Below are 22,622 nucleotides of genomic sequence, written 5' to 3' on the forward strand. Positions count from 1 at the left end.
AGGGAAAGCGGTGCCAGGCGATGCCCTGGGATGGGCGCAGCAGGAAGGAGAGCTGAGCATCCAGGGCAGCGGGAGAGGGAGGCGAGGCTCCGAGGCCACGCCTGCTCTGCTCCTGGCTCCCAGAGGAGGGGCGCCGGGGCTGCCAGAAAACCCTGGGCATAAAGGCCACCGAGAAAGGAAGTGCAAGCACAGTTTCAATCGTCGCCGCAGGGGCCCAGGAGGCACAGCCATGGCAGCTGGCAGCACAGTCCCCTCCCGCCAACGTTACGGCCTGCCCACCTGTGCCAGGCGCTGGGGGAGGCTGGGGACCCAGAAGCAGTGAGACTGGGTCCCTGTCTAAGGGGCGTCATCCAGGCAGAGACGCAGAATGCAGTGTCCTCTGCCCAGCGCCCGCCCAGCAGAGGGCGCCGCGGCGGGGTGGGAGGGGGCCCAGGGCCTCGCTAGTCAGTCCCAGGAAGGACCAAGGGCTCTCCCTGACCCAGGGCCTCCTCCACTTCCATTTCAGATGCTCCAGCTCCATCGCCAACACGCCCCTCCCCTCCCCTGCCAAAGGGCCTCTTTCCCAGCACGCTCACCCACCGCTGTCACGGGCCATTGACCAACGCCAACCTGTGGACAATCTCACTTTATTTCAGCTCCCCGGCCTGGTCAGAGCACATGGTTTTCAATCACATGTGTTTGCACAGGGACGGGCGGTGGAGGGCCACGTGGCTGCCCACAGCTCCCCTGGTGCCGCCCTGTGGGCAGCCACGTCCCCCTGGGCATATCTCCGCTCCACCCGCAACACCGCAGCCTCTGCCCACAGCCTGCCCACTGCGGCCTCTGCCCACTGCCTGCCCACTGCCTGCCCATTATGGACTCTGCCCACAGCCTGCCCACTGCGGCCTCTGCCCACTGCCTGCCCATTATGGACTCCACCCACAGCCTGCCCACTGCATCCTCTGCCCACAGCCTGCCCACTGCATCCTCTGCCCACAGCCTGCCCACTGCCTGCCCACTGCATCCTCTGCCCACAGCCTGCCCACAGCCTGCCCATTGCCTGCCCATTATGGACTCTGCCCACAGCCTGCCCACTGCGGCCTCTGCCCACAGCCTGCCCACTGCCTGCCCACTGCCTGCCCACTGCAGCCTCTGCCCACAGCCTGCCCACTGCCTGCCCATTATGGACTCCACCCACAGCCTGCCCATTATGGACTCCACCCACAGCCTGCCCATTATGGACTCCACCCACAGCCTGCCCATTATGGACTCTGCCCACAGCCTGCCCACTGCGGCCTCTGCCCACTGCCTGCCCACAGCCTGCCCACTGCATCCTCTGCCCACAGCCTGCCCACTGCATCCTCTGCCCACAGCCTGCCCACTGCATCCTCTGCCCACAGCCTGCCCACTGCATCCTCTGCCCACAGCCTGCCCACTGCATCCTCTGCCCACAGCCTGCCCACTGCCTGCCCACTGCCTGCCCACTGCATCCTCTGCCCACAGCCTGCCCACAGCCTGCCCACTGCATCCTCTGCCCACAGCCTGCCCACTGCCTGCCCACTGCATCCTCTGCCCACAGCCTGCCCACAGCCTGCCCACTGCATCCTCTGCCCACAGCCTGCCCACTGCCTGCCCACTGCATCCTCTGCCCACAGCCTGCCCACAGCCTGCCCACTGCGTCCTCTGCCCACAGCCTGCCCACTGCATCCTCTGCCCACAGCCTGCCCACAGCCTGCCCATTGCCTGCCCACAGCCTGCCCACAGCCTGCCCACAGCCTGCCCATTGCCTGCCCACAGCCTGCCCACAGCCTGCCCATTGCCTGCCCACAGCCTGCCCACAGCCTGCCCACAGCCTGCCCATTGCCTGCCCACAGCCTGCCCACAGCCTGCCCACAGCCTGCCCATTGCCTGCCCACAGCCTGCCCATTGCCTGCCCATTATGGACTCTGCCCACAGCCTGCCCACTGCGGCCGCTGCCTCCAGGCCTGTCCTTGGGCACCTTCTGCCTGCAGCGCCCTCCTGTCTGTCCAGGTTCTGGGCACCTTCTCATCGGGTTCATTCTGTCCAACCCTCGAAAGTCCCCTGATGCCTTTCTCTGTCCCCCCATCTCTCTTTCCTCTGGATGCACAGAGTTTGCATCCTCCACACTTGACTTTTGGGGAGCAGACAGCCAGGAAGGGTGTGGCCTCGCGGCCCCGGCGATGGGAGGAGCAGAGATTCCCTGAACAAGGAGGGCGCGCCCATGAGGCACAGGCGCGAGGTCCCCTCAGGGAAGAGCCCGAGGAGAGACTGAGGGACGCCAGGCGCTCATTGGGCTACTCACGCAGAGGGTGGGGACACGGTGCTATCACTCCGTGCCCCCCGCTGCCCTCCTCGGGGAGTGCAGGTGCCTTTCTGGGCAGAGCTGCAGCAGATGGCGAGGGGAGCGCTATGCCTTATGCACAGCCAGGATGCTCTGAGGGTGAGGGCGCTTCTAAACATAACCGACTGGCACCAGCTGGCCCACAGCTGGTCTGATCGGGGACTCTGGGCAAAGCAGGGTATAAAATACTGGGGCTCAGGAACCTGGGGAGGGGTGAGGGTGGGGAGAGGGGAGGGTGGGGAGAGGGGAGGGTGGGGAGGGGGTGGGTGGGCAGGTGAGAGGTGTCCAGGTGAGAAGTGGGCGGGTGAGAGGTGGGCGGGTGAGAGCTGGGCGGGTGAGAGGTGGGCCAGGGTGGGAGGTGGGCGGGTGGGAGGTGGGTGGGTGAGGGGTGAGCTGGTGGGAGGTGGGCGGGTGAGGGGTGGGCAGGTGAGGGGTGGGAGGTGGGCGGGTGAGGGGTGAGCGGGTGGGAGGTGGGTGGGTGAGGGGTGAGCGGGTGGGAGCTGGGCAGGTGGGAGGTCGCTGGACAGGGAGCTGGGGTGGAAGTGCCTCTGGCTCCTGAGCCAGGTGGGCATTGACACTGGGCTTTGCCAGGGCGCTCAGAAAGGAGCCAGCCCAGCCCAGCCCAGCCCCGGCTCCTCCCAAGGCCTGTTGTGCACACGCCTTGGAAGCCCCGGCCGGGACGGACACAGGCCCAGCTCTCGGTCCCGGGCGGGCCCTTACCTTTGGCTCTGTGGTCCTCCTCCTTGGGGCACTTACCCCCTTCCCACCACTTGCGCTTCAGGATCTCCAGGCGGTTGTTTTCCTGCAGCTGGAGAATGGCCAGGTCGAACTCGTCCCGGAAGGCTGAGCCTGCGGCACAGAGAGCAAGGGCAGGGCATGAGTCCTCTCGGCACCTGCTCCCTCCAGGAGCCTCGGCCAATCCCACTTCCCTGGGGGTGGGGGGCGCTGCAGCCGCTGCTCTGGGTGCGACCCCGGGGCCTGGAGGAGAGGAGGAGCTGGGCCTCCCGCAGGCCTCTCAGGAACTTCCCCTCCCGGGGCCCCTGGCCAGGCCCCGTGCGGGGTGGGGAGGGGGTGGGTAGGGGCAGGGTCCCGGGCAGCGTGGCTCCTGCTCCCACCCGCGGGCCCTGTGGTGCAGGACACACACAGGCAGGAAGCTGCTTGCAAAGCCTCCATCGGCATCCCAGCTGTGAGGCCGAGGAGGAGAATCCATGACGTAACCTCTCAGGCAGGCAGGTGCCTGTTTTCTACTTTATTTAAATAATTTCTGGGCATTTATACCTCTTTCTACATTACAGCTAACATTACCCAGAGCAGCCACCAATGAATGACACCCACCCAGTGGGACTGAAGTGCCTCTTCTCCCTCCGGGTACCGGCACCCAGACCCCGGCTGCTCCACGCCCTGGTCACACTGCTCCTCCCTCCCTCCCCACTCAGAAGGCTCTGCTCAGAACAATTCTTTTAACATTTTCTGGACCATATTGGTCAGGGAGCTTTGATTCTAGATTTAGATTTAATCACAAAGACAGGCTTAAATGAAACGGCAGAAGGCTCAGTGCCCGGCACAGGCTGAGGCCTGAGATCATAAGAAAACACTGCCAAGCCCTCGCCCGTTTGTCTCCGTGGGTAGAGCGTCAGCCTAAAGACTGAAGGGTCCTGGGTTTGATTCTGGTCAAGGGCACATGCCCGGTTGCAGACTTGATCCCCAGTGGGGGGCGTGCAGGAGGCAGCTGATCAATGATTCCCTCTCATCATTGATGTTTCTATCTCTCCCTCTCCCTTCCGTTCTGAACTAAAAAAATAAAAATTAAAAAAAAAAAATACTGCCAAGAGGCTGGAAATCCACAGGGCTGCGCAGTGTTCTTGCCCGCTCTGTGGAGGCCTGAGGGACAGCTGTCCCGGGGAAGACTATGGTGGAAACTCAGGAACTCAGGCAGCAGGTTGGGACAAGGAGACGAGTGCTCTCAAACTCCAACGTGCACAGGAATTACCTGGGGATCCTGCTGAGCTGCAGACTCTGATTCAGGGGGGTCTGCATTTTTAGGGAGCTCCACGGTGATACCCTGCAGGGGCTGCACTTTGACAGGCAAGGACAGCCCAGGACCCCACAAAAGAAGGAACCTGCCCACGGCAGCTAAGCCTGGGCTGGGCGTGCCAGCCCCAGGCCGCAGGCCTCCCGAGCGAGCAGTAGACACTTAACACCGCCTGCAGGCAAGAGCCCCTGGGACTAAGGGATGTGGCAGCCGGCGGTCCAATGGACAGCCCAGGCTTGAAGGCAACTGTCCAGCCCAGCGAGGTGCTTCAAGGCGTTCTCAAGGCATTTTCAGCCGAACCTCAGCAGCACCCGGGGCCCCGCGGGAGGACATTCCATTGCTCTGTCTGCCACTTGGCCCCTCAGCACCTGGCTAGTTTTCCATCGCCCCCCTTGCTAAAAGTTATCTGCTTTTATCAAAAAACATAGGGGACTATGGAAGAGACGGGGAGGGCGCCAACGTTCCCCCAAGCAGGCTAGGTGTGGGCCCTATGGGAAGGCACCTGACTCGATGGCCAGATTTCACCCTCACAAGAACCCTACAAGGTAGGTATGAGCCACCTATTTTCCAAGCGGGATGACTGAGACTCAGAGAAGTTAAAGGACCGAAACAAGGCCCCACGGCCAGCGAGCAGGCGCATCCCCAGCCGGCCTGACTGCAGCCCATGCTCTTCCCCTCTCCCAGGGCTCCCTGGCGCCTAGAGCTTATAGAGGCCCGAGCGGTGCGTGTGAGGTGCCAGCACAGATGCACAGCTGCATGTCAGTCTCCCCACGTGGCCTGATGGCCTCAGTTCCCGCTTCTTCCCTGTGGCCTTGCACAGGACCGGCCGGACGAGGTCAGCCCTACACAGCATGGCTCCCGGTGGCGTGTGGAGGAGGGTCTGCACCCAGTCACCTGGGACCCGTGTCAGATGCCCCACAATCACAGCCGGCAGCTCAACGGCCTCCCTGCAGCTCTGGTAGAGGAGCGCTCGGGGCACAGCACCGTTAGAAGCAGGGCCGCGGCCGCTGTCTGGAAGCCAAGCCTCTCTATCTCCTATGCCAGCCAGAGGGCACGCGGTCCGCAAGCTGGACGCTGACTCAGAGCAGGGCATCCGTGAGAACACATGTGAGTTGAAAGCCATCTCATCAAATCGTGTCAGTCTTCTTCTGTAATAAAACTTTCCCCAGGGACACTAGTAGCAAAATGAATTCATTTGAGTTTTACCATCTTCTCCTTCTCCTTCCCACTACGAGATGCTAATCAACAGAGAAACGGCCAACGGGCAGGAGAGAGGAAAGCAGAGGCCGAAAGAATCCACCAAGGGCATCAACATGCCATGTAATAATGAACTAATTCATCGCTGGCCCGTGTGGCTCGGTGGTTGAGTGTTGACCTATGAACGAGGAGGTCACGGTTTGATTCCCAGTCAGGGCACATGCCCGGGTTGTGGGCTCAATCCCCAGTGTGGGGCGTGCAGGAGGCAGCTGATCCATGATTCTCTCTCATCATTGATGTTTCTCTCTCCTTCTCCCTTCCTCTCTGAAATCAATAAAAACATATTAAAATAGTAATTAATTACTTCATACCGATTAGTAAGGATTGAGAACTGCTCCCTGGTTAGTGGGAGCATGTGGGTTTGCTCTTTTTGAGCTCTCAGCAATGCCCACCCAACGCCACGGCCACCCTGGGCTTAGAAACGGGCTGTGGATCCCGGGCTGCCCTCAGGGGCCTAGTGCTCCGCCGCCTGGCTGAGGCGCCCGGGGCCGGGCTCTGCGTACCGACGGGCATGCCGATGCCGTAGCCCTTGGTGTCCAGCAGGCCCCCGACCTGCGTGAGGTTGCAGTTGCGCTGCCGGTGGTACTCGTTCATGGTGGACTCCAGGAGGAAGGCGTAGTTGGAGTTTAGCACCCTGGCGACCCCCTCCTCCGTGCTCTTCACGAACACGCTCGGCTGCTTGGAGTACATGTAATTCCACATGCGCTGGTAGGTCTGGTAGCGGGAGTTCTGGGAGAGGGCGCACGGAAGCAGGAGGAGGAAGAGAAAAGGAAATGTTAGTTTAAAAAGGAAGAGAGAGCCCTGGCCGGTTTGGCTCAGTGGATAGAGCATCGGCCTGGCCTGCGGGCTGAAGGGTCCCCGGTTGGATTCCCGTCAAGGGCATGGACCTTGGTTGCAGGCTCCTCCCTGGCTGAGGTTGGGGTATGTGAGGGAGGCTGCAGCCAATTGATGTGTCTCTGTCTCTCCCCCCCGCCCCCGCCTTCCACTCTCTCTAAAAATCAAAGGAAAAATACCCCTGTGTGAGGATTAACCGAAAAACAAAGTGGGGTGGGGAGTCACAGTGGGCCTTACATTCTGGCCCTCCTGCTCCCCGTCCCCACCCTATCCCATGGCCCTTCCTGTCCCAGCTCTTCCCAACGCCTGATGGCGGGAGGGGGAGTGGGGCCCTGATGCCTTTCACCAGGGACAGGGAGGGACAGGTCCGCAGGCTGCGGCCTCTGCCTGGAGGCTGGGTGCCTGGTGTGGCCTCATCTGCCGAGAGGCTGCGCCGGGCCTGTCGGATGGAGTGAGAATGGGAACTGGGGGTGTCCTGCCTCGGCCTTCAGGCTGGGGCAGTGGCCCCAGCTCGAGCCGGGACTTCCACAGAGATGCCGCCTGCAGGGCCAGCGCCGGGCCTTCCCCAGGAGCCCTAAGCCAGCTCCAGTCCAGCAACAACAGGTAATAACGGGCGGAGCGCTCCGGGGTCTCGCCAAACCCTGTCAGCAGGGTGTCATCACTGGCCCCGTATCCACAGGCTCCAGGACTCGTGGGAAACAGAAACCGAGGCCTGAAGTGTTCATGAAAATGAACGTGGCTGATTCCACCATTAACTCCGGGCCCTGTCAGACTCCCAAACTGCCTCCTGTGCAGCCAGGCTTCCCCGGGGTCCTGAGCCTGTGGGAGCCCACCCTCTGTCTGCTGCGCAGCTCACCCCGTGGCAGGGCCTCCGGGGCCTCGCAAGGGAACCCCAAGAAACTACTAGGGTTCTGATCTGAGACCCCTCCAGTCTGGGATCAATAAAACCAGAGCGTTTTAATCTAGTGTTCCTTACACTCCAGTCATTTGCGTATTATTCTAATCTTGCTTTGTCTCAGTGACCTATAAATTAAAGTAACTTAGAAAACATTTAAATATATGCATTAGCCTCATCCTATGCAGTAATATAAATAAAAGTACAGATTAGATTCATTGCATATACATTTCTAACACGCATTTAAAAAGAAACATGAAGCTACTGCGATTAAAAAAATAGCTCTGCCAAATAGTACCTAAAATAATCTCCCCTACCACCATCTGTCTGCATGCAACACTCGGGACAGGCTGACACTAGCCCCAAGGCTCTGGGGGCCTCAGGGGCGTTTTGTGGAGCAGGAGGAACCCGAGTCTCATGTGAGCCCCAAAGCAGATGCTCCAGAGAGATCTGGGTGAGGAGAGAGGCCCCTGTCTCGGGGACAGACGTCTCCCCGGTATGCTGCCCATCCCCGTGTTGGTGAGCGACCAAGTGGCTTTACTTGGAAGAAGGTCATGCTGGAGCCGCCGTGGATGGTGCCGTACTCGATGGTGGTCTGGTCGGCCAGGTCGTCCACTGACTCAATGGGCACGTCCATGCGCTGCACCGTCAGGAAGGCGGCCAGGTTGGCCGTGTAGGAGGAGATGATGATCAGCGTGAATGCCCACCTGCACAGGAAGGACAGGACGCCGTGTCCCCAGGGCACGCCCAGGAGTCCGGGCCCACCTGGTGCTGCTGCAGCGGGGGGAGACCGGGTCCCTCGCGGGAGGGACCAGGTGTGTGAGGCTGCCTGGAAGGAGACAGGGTCTTCCTTGTTTCCTACCGGAAAGATGGGGCTGTTACTCAATGAGGGCTGTGCATGCACAGGAGGCAGTTTGGGAGTCTGACAGGAATGGGCGTGCGGTGAGCGGGGGCGGAGGCTCTGAGGTTCTGCTCGGAGCTGGGCTGTCTCCTCAGGAGGCAGCCAACCTTAGGGGAGCAATGCCGTGGGCGAGGCACCGCCCCACGCACTCGCCTGGCTCGAGGGACAGCCGCGCACCCTGGCTTTCCAGACGAGGCCCTGCGGCTCCGAGGGCAGCCTGCCCAGCAGCTCGTGTTGAAGCCGGTTCTACGGCCTGTCACCGCAGAAACTCCTCACGGCTGTGGACAAGCGCCTTCGAGCTGCTCAGGAGTGGCAGTTGGGACTCACATGCTCGTGTGATTTCGAAGGAGAAGCCTGCTTTACTGGGCGGATGGAGCGGATTTAAAATGACAGTGATTGTGCCACGCAGGCAGCATGCACACCAAAGCCCTTAAACCATTTGCTCCCTGAAGGAGTTAGACAAGCAGGATGGCTCTGCACCCTAATCCACTTGTGTATAGGGGTTCCAGGACAGATCTGGGCCCGCTTGCGGCTGGATAATCACACATTCTGACTCCGGGGAGGCTGAGTCCACGAGGCCTCACACTCCGGGAAGGTGTTGCCCGCGCAGGCGTGGGGCTGCCCCGAGTTCAGCAGCCAGCGGCCCCCAGGCGGCTTTGTTGTCGCTTTTGCTACCACGTCCAGGGCTCCCGCGGGCTGCCTCCCAGGAGGAGACAGGGGCACCTGATGGGGGCCGTCACATGCCCAGTCCCCAGACCCGTGTGCCAGGCCCCCAGGGAGGTGACGGTTCTAGTCATGGCACTGTCCTGTCCACTGTGAGGCGGGGGTGGGGGGGCATGTCCCCTGAATTGCTCGCATGTCTAGCAAGCGGGTGCTAACGCCTGCTCGGCCTTGAGATCTGTGAGAGCAGATGAGAGGTCAGGGGACGGGTCACCTGTGCGCCCCAGCCGAGTGTGGGTGTAGAGAAGGTGGAGATGGACCCCGTCACCGCTGTGGGGGGCCCGCTGGCTGCCTTCCCTGCGTGTGACCGTAGGCCAGTGTGCTCCACAGCCCAGACCTGCCCTCCGGCTCCCGCCCCAGCTCTGCACGCGGCTGGAAGTCGTTTCTCATGCCCACGCCCCGAGGAAGCCGGGAGGTGAGGTGAGTGGCCCAGTGAGGGTGAAGGTGACCGTGCTCAGCGGTCTTGGCTAGGACTCTGGGGTAAGGAGCCCTGGGCATGGATGCCACCTTGGCGTTGGCTGGGGAGGTTCCTCAGCCCTCACACTCGGCTCCAGCCTCGGGCATGTGGCTGTTTATGCCCCTGTGGCAATGGAAGGGGTCAGAGGTCAGTGCAGGCCTCGCCTCTGCTGAGAAAGCACATTCCCCTATCCGCCCCCCTCTCGGCAGCACGGGGGCCCCCAGTCCCGTCTGAAAGGGGCCGTCTGTGGTGAAGCTGGCATTCTCGTCAGCTCCACGGCGCTGTCTGCCACCTGCTCTGGGCGAGGAGGCTAAGGGCGGCCTGTCTTCTGCTCCCAGTCCCCCCGCGAGCTACCAAACCGAGCACTGAGTTAACGACCGACCGAGAACTCCAAGGGGCAGAGGGAGGCGCCAGCACCACCCAGTTGGGCTGGGGTGCTGCCTCCCACACATGCTCGCTCCGCTCGCTCGGAAGCAGAGTCGCTGAGCCCCGGGGCCAGGCACTTGCACACGGAGGGCCCGGTGCGGGCAGAGCGGCCGGCGGCCTGGGCGCAGCCGCGGGAACAGCACCCTCTGCAAGGCAGGCCCCAGGAGGCGGGGCAGACCCTGCAGCTGACTCTCGTCTCCATGGCATCTGCCCAGGCCTCCTGGACGGTTAGATGCTCTGCGACTGTCCCTTCCGTCCTGGGCAACGGGAACCCGGTTCTCTATGTGGAGCTGCTGCGTGAGGGCGAACGCCTCGTCCACATGCTTTAAACCCAGAGAACAACAGCCCAGCCTGGAAGCGGCTGCTGTCCCAGCGCGTCTCCCCGTCCCGTCAGCCGCTCTGACTGCTGAGCAGACGACCCTGCCCCGCACGGGGTCCAGTACAGACACGCTCCTGCCCTGTCCTGGGCCTCACACACCCTGGACCGTGTGTGACAGCCAAACCCGAGGTGGGCTTCCGAGTGCAGGCGGGGGCTGGTGCTCTGCACGCTTCTCTCTCGGTGCACATTCCCTGTCAGCTCCTCCCGGCCCGTCTGAAGCAAGTCTCGTCCACACGTCAACAGCACCTTCACGTTTCAAAGAGCTTCGCCCCCACTGAAGCGGCTGCCCCGGGGGAGCCGGAGGAGAGGGGAGCTCTGGGTGGAGGCTGCCCCCTGCTTGGGAGACCAGAGGCTGGCCGTGTGCTGCCCACTTGCCCCCCGAGGGCCTGTCTAATTCAGAGTGACTACGGATTTGCATCCCCCGCCCCCCTTCTTCCCCGCTGAGGTGGACAGGCCTGGGAGGCCCCCACGCCCGGTGCAGAGGGCAGGAGGCTGGCGGAGGCTGGCGGAGGGCGGCAGGCGGCTGGGCGAGGCTCCGCCCGCAGCGCCTCCTGTTCGCACACTTCCGCACAGGCCCGGGCCGTTTTCTCAGTCCGTCTCCCTCCCGCCTCGGCTCCCTCGTGTGCGGACTGCGGCGCGGAAGGGCAGGGGCAGGATGCCCAAAGCGTCCCTCCACTCCCCGCTGGTGGGCTCGGCCAGGCAGAGGCTGCCGGCTCTCCCACGGGGAGCGAGGTTCTGGCCCAGGCGAGCGGTGTGCACCCCGAGCAGGGCTCATCGGAGGCAGGCCCCCCGCGGTCCCCGCCCGCCCACGAGGCCCTTCTCTGCCATCTTACCAGACGCCGCTGACACAGCGCGTGGACAAGGCCCGCGGGGCGATGGTGGAGCCCTGCTGCATGAAGCCCCCGACCGGGAACCAGAGGCTGTTGCCCAGGGAGTACTGGTTCACCAGCAGGCCGCACCGGCCCCGCGCACAGGCGTGCGGGCTGTACCACTCGTAAGGGGTCAACCTGCGGGCAAAAGGAACATGTCTGGTGCCGCGGAGGGGCGCGGGGACGGGGCGGGAGAGGCGGGCTCCCCTTTCTGGCCTCAGGTTTGCACTGCCACTGGGCTCGTGGCCTTGGGCAAGTCCTCACTGCGGGCACTGAGCTCAGGACAGGTGTCCTTTCCTGGACTTGGATTTTCCCACCCAAACCGCGGGGCCTGGATCGTACTGGCAGCTCCTTGCTGTTTTTCCTTCATCATAGAAACACGCTTACTTTCCCACATGAATGCTGATGCAGAGCTCCAGTGCACACAACAGGCGAGGATGGAGCCTGCGACTGGCTGAGAGGTTCCGGCTCTGGCAGGCCTGGCGAGGCAGGCGTGTGTGTGTGTGTGTGTGTGTGTGTGTGTGTGAGGGGTGGGGGGATGGCTGGTAACCAAGCTGGAGGACCATTTCCAGCACCTTCAAGGTCACCTGAGGCTGTGGTTGCTGGTGCAGGAGGGGCTCAATCAAAGGGGCAGGAGAGAACTGGGGAGCAGCAAAGCCAGGCTCCAGGCAGGCGCTCCTAACGGGCAGCAGACAGTGCGGCCCGCGGAGGGGCCAGGCAGCGTGCCGGTGCCCGGGGACGCCCTGCTGTCACTGACAACAGGGACGTGGCACTGGCCCGGGCTGCAGGCCGCAGGGGCAGGTGGCGGCCAAGCAGCGCGCACAGCGCCTCTGAAGACCACCAGGCGGTCAGAGGGCTTTCTCTGTGGGCCCGATGGCTTCCTGAACGTGGCTTTGATTTCCAGGAAGCAGCAGAGACTGGGTGACGCAACCCCCCTGGGCGGCGGGGAACTGCCCCAGCTGGGCTCCCCTTGGTTTGGGGGCCCGTCTTCCGATGGGAGGAAGCACAGCTCCCCAGGGCCACTGAGGAGCCGGCCCCGAGGGAGAACCCCCAACACACACAGAGAGGTGGGGCCTGCACGGAGGCCTAGCCCTGCGGCCGAGCGGAGCAGCTGCTGAGGGGGACAGAGCCCCTCAGCCCCGCAGGCGCCCTCTGAGCAGTCGTCCTCCCGCACAGGCGCCCTCGCTGTCCTCACTGCGGGCACTGAGCTCGGGGGAGGCGCCCTCGCTGTCCTCACTGCGGGCACCGAGCTCAGGGGAGGCGCCCTCGCTGTCCTCACTGCAGGCACGGAGGTTGGGACAGGCGCCCTCGCTGTCCTCACTGCGGGCACGGAGCTCAGGGGAGGCGCCCTCGCTGTCCTCACTGCGGGCACCGAGGTTGGGGGAGGCGCCCTCGCTGTCCTCACTGCGGGCACGGAGCTCAGGGGAGGCGCCCTCGCTGTCCTCACTGTGGGCACCGAGGTTGGGGGAGGCGCCCTCGCTGTCCTCACTGTGGGCACGGAGCTCAGGGGAGGCGCCCTCGCTGTCCTCACTGCGGGCACCGAGGTTGGGGGAGGCGCCCTCGCTGTCCTCAGTGCGGGCACGGAGCTCAGGGGAGGCACCTCTGAGGGAGGAAGAGGAGCCCCTGGCCTGGGTCCTGCTTCTGGGTAATGAAGGGCCAGGCTGTTTCATGCCCCAAGCCTTAAAGAGCACACCCTCCTATGCACAGCCCAGGAGGCCTCAGCCTACAGGCTCCTTGACTCTCCATAGGCCCAGGGCAGTCTCGGGCTTCCAGGGAGAGGGGAGGGCAGGTTCTTCCCAACCCCTGATCTGGGCCACCTATACTAATAAAAGGGTAATATGCTAATTAGACCGGGTGACCGGACATCTTCTGGATGTCCGACTTCCTTCCGGACAGTTAGAGGGTGACCAGTCTGGCAGGGGGGCAGTTAGAGGATGACCAGGCCAGCAGGGGGGCAGTTGGGGGTGTTCAGGCCGACAGGGAGGCATTTGGGGGGCAACAAGCCCAGCAGGGGGGCAGTTGGGGTGCAACCAGGCAGGCAGGCGAGCGATTAGGAGCCAGTGGTCCCAGATTGCGAGAGGGATGTCCAACTGCCACAGGATCGGGCGTAAACTGGCAGTCAGACATCCCTCAAGGGGTCCCTGATTGGAGAGGGTGCAGGCTGGGCTGAGGGACACCCCGCCCCATGCACGAATTTCATGCACAGGGCTCTAGTATATATACACTGAGTGGCCAGATTATTATGATCTCTGAACGCATAATAATCTGGTCACTCAGTGTGTGTATTTATATTTATATTTATATTTATATTTATATTTATATTTATATTTATATTAGAGGCCCAGTGCATGAATTCGTGCATGGGGAGGGGGCGGTCCGGCCAGCCTGGCCAGGGGGAGGGGACATGGGCGGTTGGCCGGCCTGCCTGCTGGTCAAACTCCTGGTCGAGGAGACAATTTGCATATTAGCTTTTTATTATATAGGATGTACACTGAGTGGCCAGATTGTTGTGCATTCAGAGATCATCATAATCTGGCCACTCAGTGTGTATATATAATTCATTTCAGAAGGGAGGGAGAGGGAGAGAGAGAACCATTAATGACGAGAGAGAATCACTGATCGGCTGCCTCCTGCATGCCCCGCACTGGGGATAAGCCCACCACCGGGGCATGTGACCTGACCAGGAATTGAACCATGACCTCCTGGTTCATAGGTCGATGCTCAACCACTGAGCCCCGCTGGCCGAGCTGGACCATGTGTCTTAATGTTACTGGCAAAAGCCTCTCTCCATCCTGCCTCCCTGCCATCTGCCACCCTCATGCTCCGGTTCAACAAGGCAGCTGTGTTTTCGCAGGCAGCTCTGGGCTGGGGAGAGGCCAGGCCTCTGCAGAGAAGCCTCAGCGCTTAGGCCTCCGTCCCCATTCCCATTGCTCATCACTCAGCCCTTTGTGGCAGACCCTGGCGAAGACTGATGCCAGCGCAGTGGAGTGCACAGTGCTTCATCAGAGGGACCTCCTTGCCCCTCCGCTTCCGCCCCTCCTTCCTCCCAAGGCTTCTGCAGGAACAGGGGCTGAAGACAGGGGAGCAGGCGGGGCGAGAGGCAGGGGTGCATGCGCAAGTTTGGGCAAGCTCACCTGTTGGCATTGCACACAGGCGGGAATGTGTGTGCCATGGGTGGGTGGACAGTGCCAGGCCAACAGCTGGGCTGAGTGGTTCAGGTTCTGACTCCCTCCCATCAAGGCCTTCTCCTCCTCCCCGCCCCTCCCAGGTAGTTCCCAGAGGTGGACACGAGGTGGCAGTGTGAGGAAAGGGACGGGAAGACTTTACCGCGCCACCAGGAAGAGGATGCAGCTGACGGCCAGGTAGGCGAGAAGCATGAAGAGCCAGACACCTGGAGAGAACGGGTCCAGGAAGGAGAAGTAGCCAGGCTTGCGTCCCTGGGGACGGAAATAAAAACAAGACTCACTGCACACATTCGATGAGAAGGCTTTGGGGCCAGGCAGGGGGCAGGGTCTGGTGAGCGCAGGGCTGGTCCTGGATTGCATGGCCTTGGGCTCTGGCTGACCGGGTGGAGTGACCTGGGGTGGAAATGTGGAGGGGGCTGCTCCGAAATGAAAGGTCAGCCCAGGCCAGGTCACTTCCCGGGTGAAGGTGGTTTGGCCAAGCAGAGGGGCCGCAGTGCCCTCGGCGCTGCCCGTGCGCTCCGCCCCTGCGCTCCCGCCCTGCGCTCCCCAGGCATCCTGGAGGGCGGGAGGCGGCGCTGAGCGGTCGCTGTCCGTGGTGCTGGAGCGGGACACACGTCTTTCTCTGCAGGTCACACACAGTGAGACCTTCTCATATAAATCGCAAACCAGTGCTGTGGGGCACAGGTTATAATTTCCATTTTTAAGTGAAGAAGCCAAAGCCAGGGCAGTCAGGAGATGTATGCAGATCACACAGCGAAGAAGTGAGAGCTGGGACTCAGACACACGTTTCTTTTTCTTTTTTTAAATTAAAATTCTTTATTGTTTAAAGAACTACATATGTCTCCTTTTCCCCCCATTGACCTCTCCCCGGCTATTCCCAACCCCAGCGCATACCCTCACCTCCCTACTGTCTGTGTCCATTGGTTAGGCCCATGGTCGGCAAACTGCGGCTCGCGAGCCACATGCGGCTCTTTGGCCCCTTGAGTGCGGCTCTTCCACAAAATACCACGGCCTGGGCGAGTCTATTTTGAAGAAGTGGCGTTAGAAGAAGTTTAAGTTTAAAAAGTTTGGCTCTCAAAAGAAATTTCCATCGTTGTACTGTTGATATTTGGCTCTGCTGACTAATGAGTTTGCCGACCGCTGGGTTAGGCTTATATGCATGCACACAAGTCCTTTGGTTGATCTCTCCCCTTTACGCCCACCCTCCTCTGCCTTCCTTCTGAGGTTTGATGGAATGTTTGATGCTTCTATGTCTCTGGACCTATTTTTTTAAAATATATTTTATTGGTTTTTACAGAGAGGAAGGGAGAGGGATAGAGAGCTAGAAACATCGATGAGAGAGAAACATCGATCAGCTGCCTCCTGCACACCCCCTACCGGGGATGTGCCCACAACCAATGTACATGCCCTTGACCGGAATCGAACCTGGGACCTTTCAGTCCACAGACCGACGCTCTATCCACTGAGCCAAACTGGTTTCGGCTCTGGACCTATTTTTGTTCATCAGTTTATGTTGTTCATTATATTCCACAAATGAGTGAGATCATGTGATATTTATCTTCCTCTGACTGGCTTATTTCACTTAGCATAATGTTCTCCAGGTCCATCCATGCTGTTGCAAATGGTAAGAGTTCCTTCCTTTTTACAGCAGTGTAGTATTCCATTGTGTAGATGTACCACAGTTTTTTAATCCACTCATCTGCTAATGGGCACTTAGGCTGTTTCCAAATCTTAGCTATGGTGAATTGTGCTGCTATGAACATAGGGGTGCATATATCCTTTCTGATGGATGTTTCTAGTTTCTTGGGATATATTCCATAGAAGTGGGATCACTGGGTCAAACGGGAGTTACATTTTTAGTTTTTTGAGGAACTCCATACTGTTCTCCACAGCGGCTGCACCAGTCTGCATTCCCACCAGCAGAGCACGAGGGTTCCTTTTCTCCGCATCCTTGCCAGCACTTGTCCTTCGTTGGCAGACACAGGTTTTCTGACACAAAGCCCAGGCTGGGACGGCGGCGCTGCGGGAAGCAGGGCTTGTTCCCGGCCCAGGGATGTGTTTGGCCAGAGTCATGGGAGTCACAGGAGGGAGCTGGTCACAAGAAGCTGTGGACAGTGGACCTGGAGGAGAAGGAGGGAGCCAGGAGCAGGAAGCTGTGGGGAGTGGACCTGGAGGAGAAGGATGGAGCCAGGAGCAGGAAGCTGTGGGGAGTGGGAGGGAGGAGAAGGATGGAGCCAGGAGCAGGAAGCTGTGGGGAGTGGACCTGGAGGAGAAGGATGGAGCCAGGAGCAGGAAGCTGTGGGGAGTGGACCTGGAGGAGAAGGATGGAGCCAGGAGCAGGAAGCTGTGGGGAGTGGACCTGGAGGAGAAGGATGGAGCCAGGAGCAGGAAGCTGTGGGGAGTGGGAGGGAGGAGAAGGATGGAGCCAGGAGCAGGAAGCTGTGGGGAGTGGACCTGGAGGAGAAGGAGGGAGCCAGGAGCAGGAAGCTGTGGACAGTGGACCTGGAGGAGAAGGAGGGAGCCAGGAGCAGGAAGCTGTGGGGAGTGGGAGGGAGGAGAAGGAGGGAGCCAGGAGCAGGAAGCTGTGGGGAGTGGACCTGGAGGAGAAGGAGGGAGCCAGGAGCAGGAAGCTGTGGGGAGTGGACCTGGAGGAGAAGGAGGGAGCCAGGAGCAGGAAGCTGTGGACAGTGGACCTGGAGGAGAAGGAGGGAGCCAGGAGCAGGAAGCTGTGGGGAGTGGGAGGGAGGAGAAGGATGGAGCCAGGAGCAGGAAGCTGTGGGGAGTGGACCTGGAGGAGAAGGAGGGAGCCAGGAGCAGGAAGCTGTGGACAGTGGACCTGGAGGAGAAGGAGGGAGCCAGGAGCAGGAAGCTGTGGGGAGTGGACCTGGAGGAGAAGGAGGGAGCCAGGAGCAGGAAGCTGTGGACAGTGGACCTGGAGGAGAAGGAGGGAGCCAGGAGCAGGAAGCTGTGGACAGTGGACCTGGAGGAGAAGGAGGGAGCCAGGAGCAGGAAGCTGTGGGGAGTGGGAGGGAGGAGAAGGAGGGAGCCAGGAACCTGCCCCCTGATTGAGCTGTGAGTCCACACCCCCTCCAGCCTCGGTGGGAGCTGGGCTCGACCAGAGGTGACACACTTGTGCTTATACCACACGCAGCCCACAGACAGCCTGTTTGTTTGCCCTGCATTGTTCACACATTTTGATTCGTTGCCAGCATTAGTTATGGAGATTTCATTTAAAAATCCAGATTTCTGGCTGTCTTGCTTTTGATGGGTGGTCCGGCGACACCGGGCCTATCTTCTCAGTTGCTGGAGCCGAGTCGTGGCTGCCACGCCAGGCGGCCTCTCCCTTCAGCTCCCACTGCTCCTGTGGCCTCGTGCCAGGCTGGCCACGTCCACTCACGGTGAGACCACTGGCCAGGGGCTCCCACAGGACCATTCCCGATGGAAAATGTGATTTCATGATTCCAGAAATCTAGGACGTCCGAGAATAGAATAGAAACTCAGTGCTAAGCGCAGGGGTTCTGCAGACAGACTCATAGACACGGAGAACAGACTGAGGTTGCCTTGTGGAGGGGGCTGGGTGAAAGGTGATGGGATGGAGAAGTATTGATTGGCAGTTACAAAACAGTCACAGGGATGGAAAGCACAGCGCAGGGAATGTAGCCAACGATGCGGCAATGACCCGAGTGGTGCCAGGAGGGGACTGGAAATATCAGGGGAGGGACCACGCTGTGAAGCAAATGACTGTCTAATCACTATGCTGTTCATCTGAAACTAATACAAAATATTACTGAATTCAAACTGCAACCGAAACATGCACACTTAGGAAACTGGTGAGCAAACGCCTGGCTATGTCAGTTTTTTGTATGGGGCTGGAGTGTCTTCCTCGTCATGCTAAGAGCCAGCAGCAGGCAGACTGCGCAGGCCCCATCCTCAGAGCCCAGTGGGGGTGGGGGCTGGCACGCCCACACCTTGCACAGCCACCGACTCTGGGCAAACATTACGTGAGTCCCATGTGCCCTGTCAGTCATGATCATCTTACTCTGTGTCTCAATTGAGAGACATCTATGAAAAAAATCTCTCCTTGTTGCTTTCTGAATCTGGAACCCCATTACATGCTGAAGTCAGAATCTATCCTTGATTTTACCATGAGTGACACTGTGCTATAAGGACGCAGCTCCACTGAACACATCTAGTCACTTGGCAAGACGCCATCTGATTCCTCCTGTGATTGGCCGGTGCCAACCGGAGAGCAAAGAGGGGCAGTCGTTTGAGATTTGAGTCGGGGCCCCCGCTGTCTTGGCTTGGGCAGAGCCCACACAGTTTATATGATGCAAGAGAAGTATGTGACTTGCAAGGCTCTGAACGCCTACCATTTTTTCCTGTGGGGATGCTTTAGATGGCTTTCTTCCCAAGACTTCTGAGGTACCGTGCTTGGAGCAAATCAGATCCATATGCCATAGGCATTTCTTCCAAGTAACAGATTTTCCTCAACCCAAAAGGTATATGATGGCGAATAACTCAGTGCTTCCCTGTGTTCTCTGGCTCTCAATGCCAGGTCTCCACATTGAAGGGTGGGAAGGTCCAGGGAGGGTCCTGGCCCAGGGAGGGCGCATGCCATGCTGACATCATGGCGATGGGTTCCGTTTACCTGGTGCTCATTTGTTGGTCTGTTGCCATACGGATGCCCTGCTTGCTTTCCTTTAAATGGCCCCTGGACTGTGTCTTCTCCTTCTTATCTTGATTCAATAATGTCCCTAATTACTTTCACACCTTCTCCTCAATGCCAGCAGAATTCCAATGTGCTCCATCTCACCCCTTACAGTACTCTTAGACATCACTTACTTATAACCACCATTATTTATCCGCCAGCCAGACTGCCTAGAACCGAATCCTGGTTTCACCACTTACAAATTGTGCGATCTTGGGTAATAATAAATAATGCCTTAATACAACAGATATACTCTGTGGTACCTATAGGCATTTACACTGGTTGTACACGTCTCTGTTGACTGATGTTTCTAGTTTCTTGGGAGGAATACACCATTCTTTAGGAGGAATACACCACTCTGAAGGTCGGCAATTGGTTATAAATGTCTATGTCTCAATTGCCTAGGACAAGTCAAGCTCTGCCGATGGGATTGAAAATTAGATGGCACCAGAATTCGAAATGGTCCCCTTGACTTTTGCTTCAGACGAACCACACCAGAGCCAGCATCCCTGATGGTGGGAGAGAGCCAAAGGGCTGGTCACCAGCTGAGCCGTCCACATGGTGAGGCTCTTTGAATGTTACCAGTGGAGCTGCCCAGGGGCTATGAAGTGGCACCAAACTCCCCTTGCAAGTAGGCAATTCCTCTTCTCCTCAAAGGAACCTATAGCTCCCTGATGCTCCGTTCTGTGTGTCCTGGGGTAGGTGACATCACAGGAAGAACACAGGGCTTTTCCAGAGTCTGGAACAGGTGCTTGAGAGCCATGCAGGACAAGCAGTAAACGGAAGCAGACTTGGACTGAACGTGGCTTACACTTACAAACTGTGACACTGGGCAAGTCACCCAACTTCTCTGGGCTTCTGTTTCCGTTGTGGCAGGGGTGACAATAAAACCTGTCGCATGGGGTTGCTTTGAGAACTCGATGACACGTAGTGAGGGCTGTGCACTAGTATGTGCTTGCCTCTTCCTGTCTAATGGCAATCAGAAATGAATGGGGGAGGGGGTATGTGATAGGAGGGAACGTACTTTTATAGTGACACTCCCTCGATGCAGCAGGTATCCTACAGTGACACCTGCTAACGATGCTGGGGTGCCATCTGGTTATAGTCACTCCCCAACTCCCGGGGTTCCTGTGGTTATAACATGAGTCATAAGGGTCCCCTAGGGCTCCCCAGGGAAGCCATCAGGGCAACACCAGGCTCGCTCCTGGAGGAAGGCACTTAGATGCCAGTGATTCCATCTCACTGGCACCATGTCAGCCTTTCCGGATGGACAGAGTGGGTCCGACTGTGGTGGGGCCTCTTGTGTTTGTGTAAAGTTGTACCCTAGTCACCATTCCCTCCATACAAACTACTGTTATGAATCTTCTTTTTTCCCTGTACTCCATCCCCTCTCCAGCAGAGCTAATGACAAAGGCTTGGCAAAGTCGTTGGAACTCAAGGCAATTTACAGAGACCAGTCGTGGTCAATGGTCAATAGAACACAATTGGGATGAAGAGATAAGACAACCGTTTCCATTACTCCTTCAGGAAGAGGCAGAAGAGCATAATTCCTTCTTGTCCCAACCCAGGAACCAAAGGGAGCTCCCCTCAGTGTGTATGCAATGAGTTGTCTTGATGACATTTTGGTTTAGCATGCAATTCTCATCTCTGACTCCCAGGGCGGAAGGCTAATCAATGAATTCCTCTTACATAACACCCACGGATGGGGTTGTTGCCTGCATACAGCCCAGATGCAGCCTATCTATTTCACGTTGCTTGTTGGAAATCAGGTGTGAGTAGACCTAAGTTCTAACCCTGGCATTGCCTTTGTCCTCCTGAGTGATGCTAGGCAAACCACTCAACTTCTCTGGTGCCACTTCTTTATCCGTATTGTAGGACACCATGATCAGCATGGAGGGAGAATGTGAGAATTACTAAAGTTGATAAAACACCTTCAGCTTCTTTAGAGAGGAGCACTCAATAAATAATCAACATTAAAATGATTCAGGAAGCCATAGTTCCATTATATGGGCTATTAGGTTATTTAGTGTTAAGAAATAAAACTCTATTCATTTTCAGTTTTCTTGTAATAGAATATTAAGCAGTATTAGGAATGATTCACTGGTTTACTCAGCACTGTTCTCCATTTTCCTAGACAATCTTTCTGAAGTGAAAAGACCTTCTTGAAAAAGGGGTAATACATCCAGCAAAATGCTTGGCATTGATTCAATGTTGGCCTTTATTTCTTTCTCACCTTTTAATCCCTGTCTTCATTTGCTTTTGGGTGTTCCCTTGGGGCCCAGGTGCTGGAGGGGGTAGGGTGGGCTCAAGAAACAGTGTGAGCTAGGGAACACCCAGGGATTCTGCCAGGCGCAGCTCTGAGAGGAACACTGTTCTGAGAGTTAGGACACCTGCATTCCAGGCCCAGCCCTGTGTGAGCTCCTTGCTTAAGATGGAATTGTAATCCTGGCCCTTTTCCCTCAAAGAACAGTCCTGAGGACCAAATGAGAAAGGGTACACAGGACCATTATTCAAACGTCCCACAAATAAGGGTGCAGGCCTGGTATCCTAGGAGAACAGGCTTAAACCTGGATTTGAACTCTTCTCTCTCACTCATTGGTAGGTGATCTTGTTCAAGTTTTTAAAACAAGTACAACAGCTACATTAGTTTCCTCGGGCGGGCGGCCACCACAAAGTACCACAAACTGGTGGCTTACAATAACGAAAAGGTGCCGTCTCATAGTCCTGGCAACTGGAAGGCCCAGATCGAGATGTGAGCGGGGCCAGGCTCTCTCTAAAGCCTTCAGGGGAGAACTCTTCCTCGTCTCTCCCAGCTCCTGGTGCTGCTGGCAATCCTCGGCATTTCCGGGCTTATAGACACCTCCCTCCAATCTGTCTTCAAATTCACATGGTCTTCTCCCTGTGCGACTGTGTCCAGATTTCCCTCTTCCTATAAAGACGCCCTAATCCACTACGACCTCACTTTAGCTTGATTTCCAAATAAGACCACGTTCATAGGTGCTGGGGGTTAGAACTTGAACGTATTTTTTGAGGGGCCCCACTTCAACCCATAACAACAGCCAACATCACAGGTGCCTGAGAGTGTGTCTGGCACAGAGGAGGTGCTGAGGAATGGGGGCTGTCATCACCGTGAAAAGAGGAGAAAGAGGATTAACACCCCCTTTATCCACAAGAGACACGGCAACAGCATTGTCGACCGTTGTCTGTGACCAGACCCTCATCTTTCTCTCCATCTTTGCCTGGAAACCTGGGATTTTGATGTTCTCTTCTTCCAGATGCTTGGCCTTCTTCCCCAGGCCCGGCAGGGGTCCTGAGAGGCCCAGGCCCAGGCCCAGGACAGCTGTGCTCTTCTGAGCAGCCTGGTGGCCGTGCAAGGAGGCCTTCCCCTGGAGAAGTGGGCCCCGTCTCTGAGGCCCTAGCAGCTGTCGGCTCTGTGAGCTCGGGCTGGGGCTGGGAATGTAAACATCCCCTTTCCTGGAATTGGAACCCGAGGCCCGAGGAGGATCAGAAGAGGGAGGGTCGCTTCTTCGGCAGACACGTGGGATGAGCTTTGGTGACTTCCCTGCTGGGTAGCCGTGTGGTGCCAACTAATACAGAGGAATATGCTGTGTGACCTTG

At 58.6% G+C, this 22,622-nt stretch overlaps 1 protein-coding gene across 1 annotated transcript in view; it reads right to left on the minus strand.

Annotated features, from left to right (window-relative positions):
- The window catches only part of GRIK4 (glutamate ionotropic receptor kainate type subunit 4), a gene marked incomplete at both ends in the record, with an annotated part of 129,258 nt that overhangs the window by 18,010 nt on the left and 88,626 nt on the right, over nucleotides 1-22,622 (minus strand). Inside the window, 5 exons of the mRNA XM_079762939.1 lie at nucleotides 3,062-3,190; nucleotides 6,134-6,359; nucleotides 7,901-8,066; nucleotides 11,076-11,249; nucleotides 14,439-14,548. Of these exons, the coding sequence (XP_079619065.1) occupies nucleotides 3,062-3,190; nucleotides 6,134-6,359; nucleotides 7,901-8,066; nucleotides 11,076-11,249; nucleotides 14,439-14,548 (805 nt within the window). The remainder of the gene's footprint in view (nucleotides 1-3,061; nucleotides 3,191-6,133; nucleotides 6,360-7,900; nucleotides 8,067-11,075; nucleotides 11,250-14,438; nucleotides 14,549-22,622) is intronic.

The sequence above is a fragment of the Cnephaeus nilssonii genome, assembly GCF_951640355.1.
Source record: "Cnephaeus nilssonii genome assembly, chromosome: 22".
NCBI lineage: Eukaryota > Metazoa > Chordata > Mammalia > Chiroptera > Vespertilionidae > Cnephaeus > Cnephaeus nilssonii.